Raw genomic sequence first — 21,869 nt, 5'->3', positions numbered from 1 at the left:
AGATCGTCGGACAAACGTGAAGGAAAGAGCCATCCATACGCACCAGCATAAATAGTGTGCACAGCGTGGGGAAAATGCAGTGACTGCATAACCGGATGGTCCTCAATTTGGCACTGGGAGGAAAATGTGATAAATTACAGGCATTTTCTATCAGGAATAAAACTTTAAAAAAGAAAACTCTGGGGATTGCGATTGTATTATTTGCCTCAATGAGCAAAGCAAATTAGGCGGGAGACAAGCAAGGCAGGAATATTGACGAACGGCAAAATTTATGCTTACTGCGGTAATAATTTTGCATAACTGCTTTCACCGAAAAGCAACATTTAACTCCACGTGTGAAATAGACTGTTTTTGCATCGAATAATTTTTGCCACAAGGCAAACCATTTCAATAAGATCTTGGTTATTTCCCCCATACTCCCTCCACAAGTGATTTCAAAGAGCTTGGTCTGTTCACAATGGAACGACTGAGGCACAGGAGTCCTCGGTACCTGTCGATGCTTTGTGTCATGGCACATCAAATCAGGAAAGGTGTCCTTTGTTTTTTGGCACTATATGTTAGTATAGCAACACGTACAGCAACACGAGTCATTAATATACACGTGATAATGTCGTTGCTTTAACAGAGTTTGAAGAGCACCGTCGCATCATCGTAACATTAGTGTTGGTAGAAACAAATACCAGCCGTGATTATCCTCACCTGATTGTGCACCTTTCAAAACGTGGGTGGAAGAAGGCTTGCAGGCTTCTGACATATCAACGGTAAGCATAAGATCATCCTCATCCAACTCAAGGGAACCCATGCGCAACAAGAAATCCTGAAGAAGAAGAAGAAAAAAATTCACCTGGTAGAATAAGCAGTATACTGAACTGACTAAAGGTATTTTAAACCAATTTCAATGGTTGCTCGAAGACAGGGAAGCATGTAGAATCATACTAACATAACCATAAGACTTTAAACAAACAAATTAAAAAAAACTATTTTGGGAGGCACCCTCCCCTACCCCCTCCCCATATACCTCCTCAGATCCCAATTTTTCTAATGCCTTGACCAAACATTGGTGCATCAAAGGTGATGAAGGTTGTGGTGAAGTTTCATCGAAATTGTGTGTGTAGTTTCAGAGAAGAAAGCAAATACCTATTTTGGGGGTGAACCTGGACCACCTTTGACCCCCCCACACCCACGCCCCCCCCCCCCCCTCACCCCCATTGACCCCCTTAGACTTCGATTCTCTTAGTGCCGTGAACAAACTTCGGTAAATCATGGGGGATGAAGGTTGTGGTCAGGTTTCATCGAAATTGTGTGTGTAGTTTCAATGAAAAATAAAATTCCTATTTTGGGGGGGACAAACCTGGACCCACTTTGACCCCGATTTTATTTAATGCCGTGAACAAACTTTAGTCACAACAACAAATATAATTTGTGCCAAGTTTGGTCGCAATCCCTCCAGCGGTTTCGGAGAAGGTGCAAGTGTTTACGGACTGTCGGATAGACAGACGGATGACGCGCCATCGCATAAGCTCCCTTGAACTTCGTTCCAGGTGAGCTAACCAGATAGTCATTCACTTTCAAATCCATTTAAAAAGCATGGTCTTGGAAAATCTACACCAATGCTTCCATTGCATGTTCTTCATTTGGAAATTCCAGGGTTTGTACTTTTTCCTTTGATGAGAAGGTAAATATGCATTTCATTGAAAAACTACTGAGCGAAATGATCAGGATATTAGTGGCTAATGCCCATCTCACCACCAAAAACATTCAACTCGTCAATGGGGGAGATAGAGTGGTGAGACAACAAAGATTGGCTTGTTCTATCTTACAGTCAAAGAAATAAAACCAGTTGCATTTTATTCCTCCACAACTGTAGACACACATCACAAAACAAAACAAGTACAAAAAGTTTTAATTAAAACAAAAGCCGCGTCGATGTTACACAATGCCTAGATGCAGCTGTGCCTATAACGTCGATGTTATAGGCACAGGACATTCCTTTTGATTCGATTACTTGATGTTATTTTTGTGCAAAGTGAAAATATATCTCGGCAATTTCCCGTGTGTGGCGACGAATTTTTAATATATCTCGGCATTTTCCCGTCTGTTATTTCAGGCGGTGTATGACTGACCATGCCGTGATTGTAAAAAAATATATCTCGGCAATTTCTCGTGTGTAGCGACACGTGAATGAAGCTATGCTCCTCTCTCCACATTATTGTGACGAGGTATAAATTAAATATTTCATCGTGACGATTGTCATCAAATGGACGAATTTTTAATATATCTCGGCATTTTCCCATCTGTTATTTCGGGCGGTGTATGACTGACCATGCCGCGATTTAAACAAAATATATCTCAATGGACTTGAAGTTACAGGCCTTTGAGAATTCATTTCGTTCTATAAAGGGCAACTTTCATCGGATTTTCTTCCCGTTTTTTTTCAACCGAGTCTAAAACTATGTTAGCGACTGTGAAAAATGAAATGATATATCGAATTTGATTTGAAATAAAACTGTGTGAGAGAGGAAGACACCACAGGCCTACAAAACAGGCCTCAAAGCTATGAGAGTTAATAAAATGGTGGATATTTGTTTATATGAAGCCTCTCCCAAAATGGGTGGAGCTATGGTTCCCAGAATGGGTGGAGCTTTGAGGTTTTGTCTTCTCTGCAAGAACAAGAACAAGAAGAAGAAGAACAACAACAACAGCAGAGGGCACTCTATTAGCAGCGTCTGCGACGCGGCTAAAATAACCGTTTTATATAAAAGTAATTATTCAACAATAGTGAACATTTACAACAGAGAACTCCGACATGGAAACTGGTCAGGTTGGGAAAGTCAGGTATGTTAGTAGGACAGGAGGACAACACCCTATGTAGTCCTATCATTGTTGAAACAGCAGCCCATCGAAACTATTTTTTTATATATCGAGACATTGAATGAACGGCTTCTTCATCAAGCCCATTCGACATGTTAACCAGTTGAGTATAGAAGACTGATCTCCTGCAGCAGGCCGCAGGCTTGGTCAGTTTCCAGAAGTGACCACGAAAGCGGTCATCCCGACTGAGACATGGCGGTTCTTCAAATGAAACTTGGAGTTCCCTGTACAGGATCCATCATACAGAGTGAGCAAACCTCCTCTAATTTGTCTTCAACAGAGTGTGAAGAGGTGGAGGTTCGATAAGTGAACCTCATACGAGAACAGTGCTCGACTTATTACCATCCTTGTAGCACTTCACAGAACGCGCTCAAATATCTTTCTGTCCCGCTGAAGAAACGGTTTCCATACCGGAAGGCGGTATTGGAGGTGCGACCTTACAAGTGTGGCATATACAGTGTCTAGAGAAGGTCTACACCCCCTTTCAAAATTTTCACCTTTTGTCACCTTATAGCCTGGAAGTAAAATGCATTAAATCAGACTTTTCCACCCATATTTACACATTGTATCCCACAACTTCCAAGTGAAAAACAAATTCTACAAATTTCAGAAAATTAATTAAAAATACAAAACTGGATATCTTGGATGGATAAGTGTATGAGCTCAGGTGTCAGCAAATACAAAACCCTTATAATAGCAATTGTAAATGAGCTCAGGTGTAACCAATCACCTTCAAAATCACACACAAAGTTAATTTGCCTCCACCCATGTTAAATTGTAGCGATTCTGATTATTTTCAAAATAAAATCAGCTGTTCCTGGAGGTTCCTCTGCTGCTTTGTGCATTTCACAGCAAAGACTCAACCATGAGCACCAAGGAACTTTCAAAAGACCTCCAGGATAAAGTTGTGGAAAGGCATGGATCAGGGGATGGGTATAAAAATATTTCAAAGGCCTTGAATATCCCTTGGAGTACAGTCAAGATGATCATTAGGAAGTGGAAGGTGTATGGTACCACCAAGACCCTGCCCTGATCAGGCCATCCCTCCAAACTGGATGACCAAGCAAGGAGGAGACCGATCAGAGACCGATCAGGCCAAGAAGCCAATGGCAACTTTGAAAGAGCTACAGACCTGTATGGCAAAGACTGGTCACTGTGTGCTTGTGACAACAATATCCCAAGCAATCCACAAGTCTGGCCTGTACGGTAGGGTGGCAAGAACAACAACAACAACAACCACATGCATTTTAAGGCCATTTTCCCTGTGAGAGCGGGGGTTAGCCCTGCGGTCCCCATGACAATCTTCTCCATTTTGCCCTATTTTCTGCATCTCTCCTTGTTAACCCCCTTGCCCGCATTTCTTCTTCCACCATCTCTAGCCAAGTCTTTCTTGGTCTTCCCCGTCCTCGACATCCTTCTACATTCATTAAAATCACTCTTCTCAACCAGTCACTTTCATCCTTCCCCAACACATGACCAAACCATCTCAACCTGTTCCTCTTCACAGCATCAATCACAGGCTCTATTCCCATCATTTTTCGCAATTCATCATTTGTCTTCCTCTCTCTCTCTCAATGATACTCCGCACATCCACCGAACCATTCGCATTTCCACCCTTCGTTGCTGCTCTACGTTCATTACCCATGTCTCGCTCCCATAAATCATAACACTTCTCACACATGCAGCATACACCTTTCCCTTCAGCTTCAACGACACTCCCCTCCTCATCAGCACGCCACTCAGTTCCCGAAACTTCTTCCATGCACATCTCACTCTAGCAACCGTTGCCGAGTCTGATCCACCTTCTCCATTCAGTATGTCTCCGAGGTAGCAAAATGTTTTCACACTTTCCAGCTTCATGCCGTCTCCAAGATCCAACTCAACATTTCTTCCATCTGCAGCTCCCTCTGTGCACACCTTACATTTGAATGTAGCTGCCACACTGGTTAATGACACTCTCAGACCACTACATTTTTGATGAACCCACTCAGCGCACATTGTACATTGAATTGAGTTCACTCCGACACCCTTCCTGCACACAGCCCAGGGCCACTTCCCAGTTCTTTCCACCTCACCACATGCTTTACCACTTGCCATCACCTTCGTCTTTCCGATATTCACCTTCAGACCTTTTGTCTCCATACATTCCTTCCACTTGTTCATCTTTTCCTTCAGTCCATCCATACTTTCTGCAATCAACACCAGATCATCTGCATACAACAACTCCCACGGTAAACCCTCCTTTACGTTCTGAGCCAGCACCTCCATCACAGCTACAAATAGTAGTGGACTTAGTACCGACCCCTGATGCACTCCCACCTTCACCTCAAACTCACCACTGTTCCCGTCCTTACAGCTGTGCGCGCTCTTTTGTACATTGTCATCACATCTCTGATCAACCATTCCTCCACTCCTAACTTCCTCAATGCCCATGTCAATACTTTGCGTGGAACCCTATCAAATGCTTTCTCCAGATAAACAAACCCAAGAAACAACTTCTTCCTCCTCTACTCTTCTACAAACTTTTCTACTCTTCATTGCTTTTATCGCTTCCTCAACTTCCTTCTCAGTTATCTTCTCTGCCGGTCCTAAAACTGGGTTACTCTCTATGTTGCCATCCCATTCATTCTCTGTATTCAACAGCATTTCCATGTCTTTTCCATCTTCCTTTAATTCCATCTGGGTCCACAACGATTTGTCCCACTTCATCCTTCAAGCAACTCACCCCCATCACATCACACCTCTCTATCGCTATCTGCTTTGCAATCCTGGATACCGCTCTTTGGCCCTCTTCCGAATCCAAGCATTCTCCGAACATTTTCATACATGCCTCCTGCGCCTTTGCTACCTCTTTCTTTGCAGCCTTCTTGGCTGCCTTATAACTTTCATGCTCTGCTGTTTCTGCTCCCGTACCCTTCACCTTCTGCCACTCCTTGAACTTCTTCCTCTTCTCGTCAATCCTCTTTCCAACTTCATCATCCCACCACCATGTTTCCGAGTGCCTCGGTGGTCCTTTTGTCCATCCACATACCTCACCAACGGCTCCCAACAGACGAGCTTTCATTGACATCGAACCACTTTCAAGCTCAACCACATCATCCTCTACCCTACTCAGCCTCTCTTTTAATGCCTCCCTTACTGTCACCTCTTTCAACCTCCACACCTTCATTTTCGGTTGGTACTTCACCCGCCGAGCTCTCCTCGCACCTTTCACCCTTATGTCGCAGACAACTAAGTGGTGCTGTGAAACAGCGTCCTCCCCCGGGATCACTTTTGTGTCCCGGAGGTGCCCCCTATCTCGCCTACGCACCATCAGGTAGTCAACGGTTGTCGTCGACCCACCTGACGTGTATGTAACAAGCTTATTATACTCTTTCTGGAACTGAGTATTACAAATCAACAAATCAGCTCCATCAGCAAACTCCAAAATCCTTTCACCTTCTCCATTTCTTGCACCATATCCGTAACCCCCACGAACTCCCTCAAAACCATCCATACTCCTTCCCACATGTCCATTTAGGTCTCCTCCTACCACAACACCTTCCTCATCTTTCACGTTTTCCATCAGCTTCTCTATCGCACACCAGAACTTGTCCTTCTCTTCATCGCTCCGACCAACCTGCGGAGCATATCCCGAGATGACGTTCACCAAGAGCTTTCCAATCTCGCGAGAGTCTCGCGAGATCACGTTTTTTCGAAGCTGCTCCATGCGCTCACGCTTTCGAAGCTAAGTGATATTTCTCAATTGTGTTTTTGTCGAGACTGTATCTATCTTTCGGTGTATGTACCTATAGCGTATCTTTTGGAAAATTTTCGGTGCTAATTTTTCGTACATGTATACACAATCGTCGGTTAATGGTATCGAGTATTCTGCGGCCTAGTACTCGTAGGCTTAGACTACCGTACCGTCTCCGACCTTGTGGTTTGTTTTCCTCTCAGCGATTCGTCGAATGCGCTGAAATTATTTTCGTTCTCTGTTTCGTACCAGTCGTTCACCCCGTACCTCCTTGTTTAATATCTGTACTCACAAAAAAAAAAAAAAAAAACCCAAAATTTTTTTTCCTTCCCAGGTCTTATTCGTTTATTTGTTGTTCTTTTTGTTCGTTCGTTCTTCGTTCGCGATGACGCGGTTAGAAATGTATAATCTCTCCCCTGAACAACTATTTTCTCTCATATATTATAACACCCTTTTCTTCTTTTCCTACAAAAGGATGCTTGCGTCTTGCTCACCAAATCTATTCATTCCAAAAAATATATATAATACCATCTCTTACAGTTCCTCCTTTCTACATTCCCTAAACTATCCAGAACTCCATCCCTCCTCCAGTGTCCTCAAACGTATTTTTGACTCGAAGGTCTCAAACTCATTTTGCAAAAAATGTTCGTTTCCCATGAATCGTACACTTTTCAAAATCCAATCTCACCCCTCCCCTCCAAATTCTCCCCATCACCCATCCCTTTCAAATCTCCCCCCTTGCCCCTTCCCTCCCCTCCCTCCTAAACCCCCCACACCCCTCCCCTCCTAGACTCCCCTCTCACCCCTCCTCCTCAAAGCATCCTCCCTGCTTCTTCCTCCTTCCAACTTTCACCTTCATCTCCCCAAACCTTCTGCCTTGCTCTTCCCCCTCCTCAAATAACACCTCACTGTGCCTCACCCAATCTCCATCAAACCTTTTGTCCGCCCCATTCTTCCCTTTCTCCAAGCTATTCTGAAATCTCTGACACACCTTCAACAGCTCTCCCTACCTCTTCCTCCTCTTCCACATCTTACCCTACCCCTCCCCCCCCCTGTTCTGGACCCGATGCTCCCCCTTCCTCTTCATTAACGGTATGGACCTCAAACATCCGGGGCCTTCGCTCAAACTTGACTGACCTCTCCATACAGGTTGCCTCTGACAAACCAGATGTGATCTGCTTAACAGAAACTTTCCTCCTTCATGATGTCTCTGATGCCTTGGTATCTCTCCCAGGTCACTCCCTCCTCCGATATAATAGACCTGATCCTCATCCTGGAGGTGGGGTTGCTATCTTTATAAAAAACTCTCTTCCTCACTCGCCCTCCACTGCCCTCTCTCCACCTCACCCCCAGGAATACCTTTGGCTACGGCTTCCCCTTCGCTCCCACCTTTTGTTCATATGTGTGTTGTACCGTCCACCAATCAGCGATGACTCCATCTACATCTCACTGTCTGATAATATGGACCAACTTCTATCTACCCATCCCAACTCTCTCTTCCTCATATGTGGTGATTTCAATTGTCACCATGCCAGTTGGCTGGGTGTGGGTACCTCTCTCACCAGCCATGGCTCTTCAGCAAAGGACTTCTGCGACTCACTGGGACTGACACAATCTGTCAATTTCACGACCCGGATCTCAGTCAACGGAGCATCTTCTCTTCTGGATTTGGTTATGACAAACTTCCCTGAAAATGTCTGCTGCTCTTCTTCTGCTCCAATCGGCTCATCTGATCATGTGCTTCTCAAAGTGGACATCTCTCTGACCATTCTCAGAGAGCCTCCTCAGCGTCGACGAGTCTGGCATTTCACTCAGGCCAACTGGCACGGTCTTCAAGCAGCCATCAATCATCTGGACTGGTCTCCCATCTCTACCGCCTCTGACATCAACTCATCCTGGGAATTCTTTCAAAGTAAATTGCTCTCTCTCATGCACAGATTTATACTATCTTGTCTTCAGTTGTCATACCCTTCCTCCCGTCCATGGTACACGGAATCTTGTGGTGAGGCTGTTGCCCTGAAACAACTTGCTTTCGTCTCCTGGAAAGCAAATCCAACGGAAGGAAATCTCATTTCCTTTCACAAAGCCCGAAACAAGTGTGTGTCCACCCTCAGGAGAGCCAGGAAACAATATCTCACCATTCTCAAGACCGAACTCTCTTATCTGTCTCCCTCTTCCAAATCCTGGTGGCGTCTGGTCAAATCTGTTTCTGGTGTTTGTTCCCCCTCCATCCCCTCCCTCACCTCAAACCGCTTAACGGCTGACTCCGCACGTGAAAAAGCTGAATGCCTCAACTCTGTGTTTGCCTCTAAATCTTGTGTCCCAAACCCATCCCTCTCTGTACCCACCGTACCCAGTCGTACCCAGCTGCTCCTGGACTCTGTGTCCTTTCCTCCTGACAAGGTGGAAAAGTTTCTGTCAACCCTCGACTCTGATTCTGCAACTGGTCCTGACGGCATCAGCCCACGGGTCCTAAAATCATGTTCTTCTGCTCTTTCACTCCCTCTTTCTGTTCTCTTCACCCTCTCTTTTGCTCAAGGTCATCTGCCATCTGCTTGGAAATCAGCCAACATCACCGCTTTGCACAAAAAAGGTGCAAAAACAGATCCCAGCAACTACAGACCAATCAGCCTTCTCCCAATTATCAGCAAAGTCATGGAATCCATCATTGCTTCAGATATTAAATCTTTCCTCTTCTCCAATGGCTTGATCTCTGATCATCAATTTGGTTTCAGACCTGGTCACTCTACTCTGGACATGCTGCTTCTGCTTTCTCAACAATGGATGGAGGTCCTCAACACCAAACAGGAAATTAGAGCTGTCTCCCTTGACATTTCACGTGCCTTCGATACGGTCTGGCACCCTGCTCTGCTCTCCAAACTCTCCTCCTTTGGTATCCATGGAAATCTCCACGCATGGCTGGCGGACTTCCTCTCTGGTCGTAGTCAACGTGTGGCCCTGAATGGGTTTCTCTCATCTCCTCTTCCTGTTCAGGCTGGAGTTCCCCAAGGTAGTGTTCTGGGCCCTGTGCTTTTTCTGGTCTTCATCAATGATCTCTCCGACTCTCTTGAAAATCCTCTCTATCTCTTTGCTGACGACTCTACTCTCTGTCGCTCCATTCCTCATCCCTCAGATCGGCAGTCTGCAGCCTCCTCACTCTCTGCAGACCTGGACAAAATCACAGACTGGTCAAACAAGTGGAACATGTCTTTCAATCCTGACAAATCTCACACTCTTACAATGTCTCTCCAAAAGGACCGACTGGACAACCCTCCCATCTACTTTCTCAACAATCCTCTCCAAGAAGTTCTGTCGCTCAAGCTTTTGGGTCTCACTATCTGCCATGATCTTTCTTGGGAAAACCACATTTCCAAGCTGGCCTCCAAAGCCAGTCGCCGACTGGGCATCCTCCGTCGTGCGAAGTCCTTCCTTGGCACACCTGAGCTCCTCACCACATACAAGGCTTTCATCCGCAGCTCAATGGAATACTGTTCCCCCCTCTGGGCTGGTGCTCCTGCCTCACACCTTGCTCGGCTTCACGCTGTTGAGGCCAAAGCTTTCATAATCATTGGAATCTCCTGCGATGTAGTCAACGCCGAGGGCCTTTCACTCACTCACCGCAGGCAGGTTGGTGGTCTTTCTGTCTTCTACCGACTCCTCTCCGGCCTTGCTCCCCCAGCTCTCTCTGTGCTCTGTACCCCCAATATTCCTTCAGGTCGCACAAGATCTTCCTGCAACCCTCTTATGGTTAAACTGCCAAAGTCTAGGCTCTCTGCTCACCTTCACTCTTTCATTCCCCTTTTCTCCCGCCTCTGGAACAAACTCCCCCACTCCCTTCAATCCCACTCCTCCCTCCAGGTCTTTAAAACAGCTGTTCACCACCATCTCTTATCTTCCCCCATCGAAAACCTTGATCTTTTCTACCCCCGGTAATTCACCCCAGAGTCCTTGCAGTGTTCTTATGTTTTAATCCTCTCCCACCTCCCCCCAAGTCCTCCCGATGTCCCTGCTCTCAAATGTTGTGTTTGTGTCCTTCCCCCTCTTCCCCCTCTCTTTTGTGTCCTTCCCCCTCTCTCCCCATCTTGTCTGCCGCTCCCCTTGTTTTTTTGTGTTTTGTGTGTCGGTTTGTCTTTTTGTGTGATTAACGTTAGCTCTTTCACGAGCCTCGGTCTTGTATACAAAAAAAAATCATCATTTTCACCATCATCAACCTATCACTCACTCTGGTCACACTCACCACACTGTCTACAAACTCCTCAGAAAACAGGAGACCAACACCATTCACGCCCTCCAGGCACCCTTGCCACACAAACTTGTATTTCTGTCCCTGCCTACCCTTCACCATTCTCACACCACTTCCCTTCCATCTCGTCTCTTGCACACAACATATGTCCAGTCTTCTTCTGACCAATACTTCCACCACTTCTCCTGATCTCCCTGTCATTGTCCCTACATTCCATGTCCCAAACCTCAGAAACCGATCTCCACTTCGGGCTGTACCCTGCCCATATGTAGTTGTAATTGTCATGGTTCTCTTTTTGAGGCAATGTTTTTATGGCCGGATGCCCTTCCTGACGCCAACCCTCTGAGTCGTCTCTTACGACACGCAGGGATACTGTGTACCTATTCTAATCCAGGGTATACACTGGGAAACGTTTAAAACATGGAAATTCTGGGGGTGGGGGCATCACGGCTGCGGGGGCTCCGTCAGCACCACGCCACGTTTGCCTGGTCAGCACCACGGCGGCCCGGTCAGCACCACACCTTTGGAAAGGACTTCGATGCACGTCCGCCCGGTCGGCCCAGAGCCTGGCGCGAAGTCCAAGGACATCAGCACGTCATCCGAAAACAGCTCTGGTTGGTGCGAACCACTCGGTCAATGGCACGAACCAGGTCCCGACACGCCCTTGCTCGCTTGGCCCCGATGAAGGCCTCGCTGGGTGTTCTCCAAACAGGGGCAGAATCGCCCAAGCCGCGCTGGATTTCAGTGGCGGAAAGCAGCCACGAAGCGACGATATTCGGTCGGGCTGTAATGCGAACACCACGGCGGCCCGGTCAGCCGGGAAGGAAGCCATTATTCAAAAACATACCCACCTTGAGTCCCGTTTGAGGTAATGAACACAAAAAGAACACTCCAGAAATTCTGAAGCCATGTGGCAAAAGGTTTTGGTTTGATGGAACTTTTTGGCCAAAATGCAAAATGTTACGTTTGACGCAAACCTAACACAGCACATCACCCAAAGAGCACCATCCCTACTGTGAAGCATGTTGGTGGTAGCATCATGTTATGGGGATATTTCTCATCAGCAGGGAATGGGGCACTTGGCAGGATAGAAGGGAAAATGAATGGAGCAAAATACAGAAACATCCCAGAGGAAAATCTGCTGCCCTCTGCAAGAAAGATGAAATTGGGACAGAAGTTCACCTTTCAGCATGACAATGACCTGAAGCACACAGCCAAAGCTACACTGGAGTGGCTAAGGAACAAAAAGATAAATGTCCTTGAGTGGCTCAGTCTGGGCCCTGAGCTAAATCCAATCGAAAATCTGTGGAATGACTTGAAGATTGCTGTCCATCAACACTCCCCACACAACTTGACTGAGCTTGAACAGGTTTGTACAGAAGAATGAACAAATATTGCCCAATCAAGGTGTGATGAGTTGGTAGAGACATATCCCAACAGACTCACAGCTTTATTTAATTGCTGTCAAAGGTGCTTCCACCAAGTATTCACTCAGGGGGGTGGATACATATCCAACCAACATGTTCTAGTTTTGTTTCTTTGATTAATTTTCTGAAATTAGTAGCATTTGTTTTTTTACTTGTAAGTTGTGGGTTAATGATGTGTAAATAAAGGTGAAAAAAGTCTGATGTAATGCAATTTTCTGCCAGGCTATAAGGTAACAAAAGGTGAAAATTTTGATTGAACGGGGGTGCAGACTTTCTATAGTAGTCCAGCAGCTAAGCTAAATAGAGCATAACTTCCGGTCCGGTATGAAGAGGACGCAGGCGTCACATGCTCGCCGCTTCTTCGACCGGGCCACTGTCAGTTGCTTTCTTTTTTGGTGGTCGTGCGGATTTTTTGGCCATTGAGTCTGCCCTCTGCATAGCCCCGGCTCTGCTCCCTGCTTCGCCTGCCCAGCTCCTTCGCCTGCTCGATGTTTCCTCGGGCGCACTCTCGTGGGTTGTGACCATCGCAGCGGTTTGGTGGCGGTTTCCCGCCGTGATCTAGATTTGTAGCGGCGGCGGTCGATTGCCGCTGCATTTGCCGCTTTGCCGTGATCAACCTTGGCCTCGTGATCGTCTCTTTGCTCCTGCCTGCCCTCTGCTTGGTCCCGGCTCGGCTCCTGGCTTCACCTACCTGGCTCCTTCGTTTCCTCGGGCCCGCTCTCGTGGGTTGGGACCATTGTTTCACCTCCTCAACCTTGGCCTCGTCGTCTCTCCGCTCCTGCCTGGCATGGCTCTGCGGTACTCCGCCGCAAGGCTCCTTCTGCTCAATACCCGCTCCACCCCATCATGCATCTCTGCCATCAAATCAAATGGACTCCTCCGACGACCCAGGTACATTCACCGTGGCTCCGGTCGTAAGTTTGTTTATTTGCAATCAGGTCACTCCATCCCCGTCCTCTGGTCGGCTCAGCGCACCTGGTCACAGCAACGCACACGATCGCACCTCCTGCCTACGAACCCTGGCTAAATCACCTGAATTCATCCCTGCTGTTCAAAACAACATCAAGCTCGCCCTGTTCAACACCCGGTCCCTCAACAACAAATGCCTCATCCTGAACGAATACATCCTGGATAACAAACTGGACTTTCTCTGTCTCACCAAAACCTGGCAACAACCTCTGGACTACTACACTCTCAACCTCACCACGCCCAATGGATATTCCTACGTCAATAAACCACGCTCGGAGGGCCGAGGTGGTGGAATTGCCGTTATCCACCGTCAAGACATCAAGACCAACCTCATCTCCATCTCATCTGCTCCATCATTTGAACACCTGGCTTTTAAACTCTCTGGTCGCACGCAGTCAGTCATGGCTGTCGTCTACCGCCCTCCCAAACCACACCCATCATTCCTGTCTGACTTCTCCTACTTTCTGACACAGCTATGTTCCCTCTCCCCCTCAATCCTCCTCCTTGGTGATTTCAATATCCACATGGACTCCACTGACTCCACAATAACCACTGACTTCACTGATTTACTCACCTGCTTTAACCTCACTCAACATGTCGACTTTCTTACCCATATCCGTGGTCACATTTTGGACCTTGTCTGCTCCACTGGATTAAATTTGCACCATCTCTCTGGCTCCGACCTCACCCTCTCTGACCACTTAGCCATCACTCTGACCATCAACATCCCCACCCCAACACCAAGGCATTATCGCACTATCAACTTCCGTAAGCTAAACGCTCTTTCACCGACCTCATTCTCATCCACCCTCTCTGAAAAAATGTCCACTTCTCCCTTCATTGACCTCCACACCCCTTCCGACCTCACTGACTACTACAACCACACTCTCTCCTCCTGCCTTGACCAGCTTGCGCCTGTAAAAACCAAAACAGTTTCTTTCACCCATTCTGCTCCCTGGTTTACCGCTGAATTCCGCCTGATGAAAACTCGTGCTCGCCAACTTGAAAGACTCCGCAATAAAACGGGTCTCACAGTTCACTCCCAAGCCTACAAGGACCACCTACAACACTACAAAGATACCCGCTCCGCCTACTACTCTCAAATTATCCACTCTGGCTCCGGAAACCCAAAAGCACTCTTCTCGACAATAAATAAACTCCTCCGCCCCCTGAACACCACCACCCAGTCATTCACAGTAGACAACTGCATCTCCTTCCTCTCTTTCTTCCAACGCAAAATTGACAACGTCTACAACAGCTTGACCACCGCCGCACCCGCTCCCCCTCCAACCACCTGCCCCCCCTTGTCCTGCCATCCCCTATCTCGGTTCTCCCCAATCGCCCCTACTGACCTCTCTGAACTCCTCATAGGAATGAAAACTGCCACCTGCACTCTTGACCCCATCCCCTCCAGCTTTGTCAAGGCCTCCCTCCCTGCTCTCTCTCCACTTATCATTGCAACAATAAACTCCTCCCTGTCTACAGGCATCGTCCCACCTTCCCTCAAAATTGCTGCTGTTACCCCCATTCTAAAAAAACCTGGTCTAAACCCTGACACCCTAAACAACTTCAGACCCATCTCCAACCTACCCTTTCTGTCAAAAGTTTTGGAACGCGCTGTAGCCACTCAACTCAAACATCATCTCTCTGCCAATAACCTGTATGAAACATTCCAATCCGGATTCCGCTCCAACCACAGTACTGAAACTGCTCTCCTCAAAATCACCAACGACCTTCTCCTCTCCTCTGATGCTGGCAACCTCAACATTCTCGTCCTCCTCGACCTCAGCGCTGCCTTTGACACCATCGATCACACCATCCTTCTCACCCGACTTGAATCCACCTTTAACGTTACCGGCACTGCCCTCTCTTGGATTAAATCATACCTCTCTGACAGACGCCAGTTCATCTCCATCAATAACTGCAAATCCCCCACTGCTCCCCTCCCCCAAGGTGTCCCCCAAGGTTCAGTTCTTGGCCCCCTCCTCTTCATCCTTTACCTGTCCCCCCTCGGTCACTTAATCTGCCGTCATGGTCTCCAATTCCACTGCTTCGCCGATGACATCCAGCTTTTCATCTCCACCAAGTCCGTCTCCACCGACACCCACTCTATCCTGACAAACTGCATCACTGAAATAAAATCCTGGCTTCAAATCAACTTCCTCAAGCTTAACTGTGATAAATCTGAAATAATCATCATTGGCCCAAAAACGCTCACAAAATCCACCCATAACTTTGCCCTCAACATCGACGGTATCCCAGTATCCACCTCCCCTCACATCCGGAATCTTGGCGTCATCTTTGACCAAACCCTTTCCTTCGACAAATACACTAAACAGATCACAAAGTCAGCCTTCTTTCACCTGAAAAACATTGCCCGTCTCCGCTCATCCCTCTCCTCCACGGCTGCAGAAACCCTCATCCACGCCTTCATCACCTCCCGTCTGGACTACTGCAATAGCCTCCTCTATGGTTCACCCTCAAAAATCACCAATAAACTCCAATACATTCAGAACTCCGCTGCCCGTCGACTCACCCATTCCCGGACCCGTGACCACATCACCCCCGTCCTTTACAAGCTTCACTGGCTCCCCATCCCCCAGAGAATCCAGTACAAAATCCTCCTCTTGACATACAAAGCCCTCCATAACCTGGCCCCATCCTACCTGGCTGACCTTCTCTCCAGACACACTCCCACCCGCAACCTCCGCTCTGCTGGTACCAACCTCCTGACCCCCTCCATCCGGACCAAATTCAGATCCTGGGGGGACAGGGCCTTCTCCATCGCTGCTCCCACCCTCTGGAACTCACTACCTCACACCATCAGAGACTCCTCCTCACTCACCACATTCAAAACATCACTAAAGACCCACCTGTTCAACACTGCATTCAACATTCAACCCACAGCATTTAACCCCTGACTATCTCTTCTCCTTCTCCCTCCTTTTGCTTTAAATATTTCCCTATTGATTCTTGTCTTTTTGCGATTGTTGTTTTCATGTGTTGTTATGCATTATGTTTTCCACTCTGTCAAAGCGCCTTTGGGCTTCTGGAAAAGCGCTACACAAAATAAATGAATTATTATTATTATTATTATAACAATTGTGCATTTTGTGAGGAAAGCACCAAATTTGGCACACTCGTAGACTATCATATTATGAAAAGATCTGGATATTGGGCCATCTCAGATTCAGAGATTTGATTTTTGCAAGATTTGCAGATTTTGCAGATTTGCAAGCTGAGATTGCAACGCCAGGGACGGCCGACTCCTTCCTGCGAGCTGCCCACGACGTCACCTGCACAAGAAGAGCTCATCAAATCACTGCACATCCTGCAACACCGTGCGTATGAACGCCACTGTATGACATATGCTGATGATGCAGAAGACCTGCCTGAGTTCGAAGACTTGTGTCACCAGAGAGGAGAAGACATTCCCAACTTTCAGTACTGGGCAACTGTGCTGGAACTAGAGATGTTGGTACTGGTCTACGTGCGTTCTCTGCGGCTGGCTTCATTCACGATGTACCTTGATGCCCTGACGGAACTGGTCCCATGGTTCCATGCCTTAGACCACACACACTATGCCAGGTGGGTCCCTGTTCACGTGAGGGACATGTTTGCACTCCCAATGAAGCACCCAGGTGTAGCCAGAGAATTCAGGGCTGGCAGCTTCACTGTACAGAAGACGAAGAAGGTGTTCTCTTGGATCCCAATCGAATCGAAATCTTGCAAAAATCAAATCTCTGAATCTGAGATGGCCCAATATCCAGATCTTTTCATAATATGATAGTCTACTAGTGTGCCAAATTTGGTGCTTTCCTCACAAAATGCACAATTGTTATGCAAAGTTGCCCCACTATTAGTCTGGTTCACTATGTTTTTTCGTTCAAAATCATGGTAGATTAGCAAACCTATACATTTTTGGAAACGTTATTACATGGAAAATCAGAAAAATCAATGTTTACATTTGCCAATTCCGACCAATTCGATTCGACCAATTCGACTAATCGACCAATTCCATTCGACCAATTCGACCATTCGACCAATCGCTTCGATCGACCATTCGACCATTCGACCAATTTGATCGATTCGATTCGATTCATCGAATTCGATTCGATCGACCATTCGACCAATTCGATTTGCCAATCAATTTGACCGACCTTTGCTTGTGTGGAACGGACTGTGAAAACGATGCGGACTATATTGTCGGATACGACACACAGGACAGTGATGACGAACTCTAAATGGCATATTCTGTAATAGTGTATGTTTGATGCCATTGACTGCCTGTGTATATTTTGTCATTGACTGCCTGTGTAGATGTGAAGTTATACTGACTGCATGTGTATATATGATTTTGCTGACTGCCTGTGTATGTTTGGTGATATGAATTATTGTGACACATTTTGATGTTATTAACTGCCTGTACAAAATGATAACATGTATTTGATTATGCAACTTATCGCGAATATAAAGACAGTATTTTGCAATTCAAAACCTTTGATTCGTGTCTTACCATTCCCCATAGCACTAATTTGATACTTTCATTGGATTCCTTGTCCCTGAAAATATAGGTTTAGTATATTTTAAAAAGTTTTTAGGGTAATTAGAGGCAGAAATAGAACAAAATATGTATTTTACAGTGGCCATTTTGAAAATCCAAAATGGCCGCCATACAGGTATCTCTCCAAATGTAAACATTGATTTTTAGTTTCCTTATGCTATAACCTTTCCAAAAATGTATAGGTTTGCTAATCTACCATGATTTTGAACGAAATATAATTTATTGACATAGTGAACCTGACTATATAGGCAGGCAGAAAAGATCAAGGTTTTGGATCAGGGAAGATAAGAGATGATGGTGAACAGCCGTTTTGAAAACCTGAAGGGAATAGTGGGATTGAAGAGTGTGGGAGTTTGTTCCAGAGGTGGGAAAAAAGAGGAATAAAAGAGTGAAGGTGAGCAGAGAGTCCTGATTTTGGCAGTTCCATGAGGAGGAAGTTGCTGGTGGATCGTGTGCGTCCTGCAGATACCTGGGGAGGACAGAGCATGGCGAGGGCAGAGGGTGCAAGACCAAAAATGAGGCGGAAGAAGACAGAGAGACCACCGACATATCGGCGATAGTGAAGTGATAAGCCCATACACTAGGCTTCATCGCGAGAGATTCCAATGATCTTGACCGCCTTGGTTTTCACGGCGTCAAGCTGAGCAAGATGTGAGGAATGAGAGCCAGCTCAGAGGGGAGAGCAATACTTCATCAAACTGAGGATGTAGGAGCTCAGGTGTACCGAGGAAGGACTTTGCCCAACGGAGGATGCCCAGGTTGCATCTGGCTTTGGAAGCCAACTTTGAAATCCAAGAGTTTGAGTGACCAAACCTCTTTGAGAGGGTTGTTGAGAAGTAGTTGGTAGGATGTGAGTGAGTGACAGAGTGACAGAGTGACAGAGAGACAGAGACAGAGACAGAGACAGAGAGAGAGAGAGAGAGAGAGAGAGAGAGAGAGAGAGAGAGAGAGAGAATGATTTTGTCAAGGTCTGAGGAGAAGGAAGAGGCTGCAGCCTGTCTGTCAAAACGATGAGGGATGACACAGCGGAGAGTAGAGTCATCAGCAAAGAGATGATGAGGATTTTCCAGAGAGTCTGAGAGATCATTGATGAAGATTAGGAATAAGATGGAGCCAAGAACACTTCCTTGAGGTACTCCAGTCTTGACAGGAGGGGAGAAGAAAGGGTTCCGTTGAGAGCCACACATTGGCTACGAGAGTAGAGGAAGTCAGTAATCCAAGAGTGAAGTTGGCTTTGGATTCCATAGGCAGAGAGTTTGGAGAGTAAGGCGGAATGCCAGATTATCAAAAACTCGAGATATGTCCAGAGACGGCCCTGACCTCATATCTGATATTGAGGTCCTCCATCCATTGTTGGGAGAGTAGAAGCAGCATGTCCAAGGTAGAGAGACCAGGTCTGAATCCGAATTGATGATCTGAGATGAGGCTGTTGTAGAAAAGGAAGCATTTCATATCAACTGCAATTCAATGACCTTGCTGATGATTGGAAGTAAGCTAATTGGTGTGTAGTTAAGGGGATCGATTGTTGCACTTTTTCATGTAATGCGGTGATTTTGGCTGATTTTCAAGCAGGTGGACAATGACATAGGGTAAATGGCAGGGTGAAAAGGGCAGAGAGAGAGGAAGTGCAAGAGCAGCAGAGCAGGGGTTTAGGACACGTGAGCTGATGCCGTCCGGCCCAGTTGCAGAGTCAGAGTCGAGAGTTGTCAGAAACTTTTCCACGTTCTCCACCAAGTTTCGGATTTTTGGGGATTTAAATATTTCAATTCGACCAATTGAGGTTGGAATACCACTTCACAGATGGTGTCATCATTATCACCCTATATACCCCATGGGGACTTCATGACATATGCCAAGTTTCAATTTGTTTTTGTTTCAGTAGTTTCGGATATAATTATGTCCAATTTTTTTCCTTTAAAGCAATACAGCTGCCACACCATGTGACCTACGACGTCAGAGTTAGTAATAAAATATTCTCCATGGGGAGCCCCTCCTATGTTTAAAGCTTCACATCGAATGGACAAGCGGTTGCAGAGAGAAACATTTTTAAAGTGAAAATATAGACACAGACAGACAGATCGGGGCATTGCAATAGTCTCGCAACCCCTTCGGGCAAGACTAATATGTGGAATGAACACTAAACAATTATGAAACTGAAGTTGGTGTTTCTGCTTGTATACTGCATCAAATTAATTATTATTCTCTGGATAAGCACAAAACCACAAAGTAAAATGGTTCTGATCTCGTGCTGCACAGTCGAGATATAAAAACATATTGTGTAACCTTCATGTTATTCAGGTCATAAACTATAACATGCCCCAGGTATTTCTTCTTTTCCTTTATAAATTCAACATGAGAAACGCAAAAAGAGAGATCAAATTCAAAAGGCCTGTAGTCTATCCCCTGATGAAGACACAATTCAATCGTGCAATGCAATATAAAACACAGGATGGCACAATGGTCAATCACTACATATTGGCTTCCTCTTGTGGTGTCGACTCAATCAGGTGTTCCTTTTGATGAGGTAACGCAGGCACAGAAACAAATTTTTAAATGCAATTTAGAATATCAGCAGCAGCTTCCAAGCCGACATTTGCTCAAAGTCTTGTTTAGGCTCCAGGATTTTAGTGACGGGTCAAGTGCAAGCTGCGTTCAAAAGACTTGTTGAAGGTTACGTCTTCTTCCACATTGATACTCTGGATTAAAGTAAGTCAGTGGGAGGATTTCCTCGAAGCTCATCAACCATAAACAGAAATTGTTTGAGCAAATGAAAAGCATAATCTAACTATAAGTCACGATTGTTGACAGATATTATTTACGTCGGCTCTTGTGGTATTCAGGATTTCTCACTTGTTTATCTCGTCACTGCAGATATTTAAGTATTTTGAGCAAGGTCAACAGAATTTGTTTTGTTCGTTTACATTTTAAAGCGAAGCAAAAGTCATCTTCAAAATCTGAGCATTGTGAGATGCAAGATCTGACTTTGCGTTCTGGTCGAAAAAAAAAAGTGTATACCACAAGTTAACAAATGACATTTCAGAAAGAAAAACGCAGTGATTTCTGTAGAGACAGCCAGGTCTTGTCCACGAATGGCGTGTAAGCACAGAAAACGCCGTGTGTGACTTGGCCAATTATGAGGACAACACCGACGCTTTCATAGAAATTGGCAAATTCACTAAAATACCATTTTTACTTTTTTGTGTGCATTTCATCAAGGCTCGTGAAAGAGCTAGTACACTGAACAGATCAGGAATTAACAGACAAAAACAGAATGTGAAACACGCATGTATGGGGTGTAGAAGATGGACACAAGGAAACTCTGGAGGAAAAACTGGAAAATTGGAACGAGGAGGGATTTGGGAGGGGTTAACGAGTGCAGAAAAGATCATGGTTTTGGATTGGTGACAAGACGATCTGAGATGTTGGTCAACAGCTGTCTTGAAGACCTGGAGGGAAGAGTGAGATTGAAGAGGATGTGGCAGTTGATTCAAGAGGTGGTAAAAAAAGAGGAACAAATGAGTGGAGGTGGGCAGTGATCCTGAATTTAGGTAGTTTCACCAGAAGGGAGTGAACGGTGAGTGAAGGGTCGGTGGATCGTGTGAGCCCTGCAGAAACCTGGGGGGTGGAGGGAAATCTGTCAATTCGGTCCCATATATTTCTATCAAAGCATGCAAAGAGCAGAGGGTGCAGGACCAAAAAGGAGGTGGGAGAGGACAAAGAGACCACCACCTGTCTGTGAGGGTGAAGTGATAGACACATGACGCAGCTTCAGCATGGGAGATTCCAATAATCTTGAAGGCCTTTTTTTTTTTACATGGCCACCAGCTGAGCAAGATGAGAGAGCAGGAGAGTCAGCCCAGAGGGGAGAGCAGTAGTCCATCAAGCTGCGGATGAAGGTCTTGTATGTATATAGGAGTGCATGTGTACCAAAGAATAACTTTGTACGATGGAGGATGCCTGACTGGCTTTGGAAGCCAATTTTGAAATGTGGTTTGCCCAAGAAAGATCGTTCCTGATAGTGAGACCCAGGATTGAATGCTGAACTTCCTCAAGAGGATT

At 46.1% G+C, this 21,869-nt stretch overlaps 1 protein-coding gene across 4 annotated transcripts in view; it reads right to left on the bottom strand.

The window, feature by feature from the left end:
• Positions 1-21,869, bottom strand: part of LOC137433060 (uncharacterized) — a 214,014-nt gene that overhangs the window by 105,323 nt on the left and 86,822 nt on the right. For all 4 annotated transcript variants that reach the window (XM_068125489.2, XM_068125486.2, XM_068125487.2 and 1 more), the window contains exon 4: positions 700-817. In XM_068125489.2, the coding sequence (XP_067981590.2) occupies positions 700-817 (118 nt within the window). The remainder of the gene's footprint in view (positions 1-699; positions 818-21,869) is intronic.

Source organism: Myxine glutinosa, chromosome 8 (assembly GCF_964187855.1).
Source record: "Myxine glutinosa chromosome 8, kmMyxGlut1.1, whole genome shotgun sequence".
NCBI classification, from domain to species: Eukaryota; Metazoa; Chordata; class Myxini; order Myxiniformes; family Myxinidae; genus Myxine; species Myxine glutinosa.
This window is presented reverse-complemented; position numbering and strand designations above follow the sequence as displayed.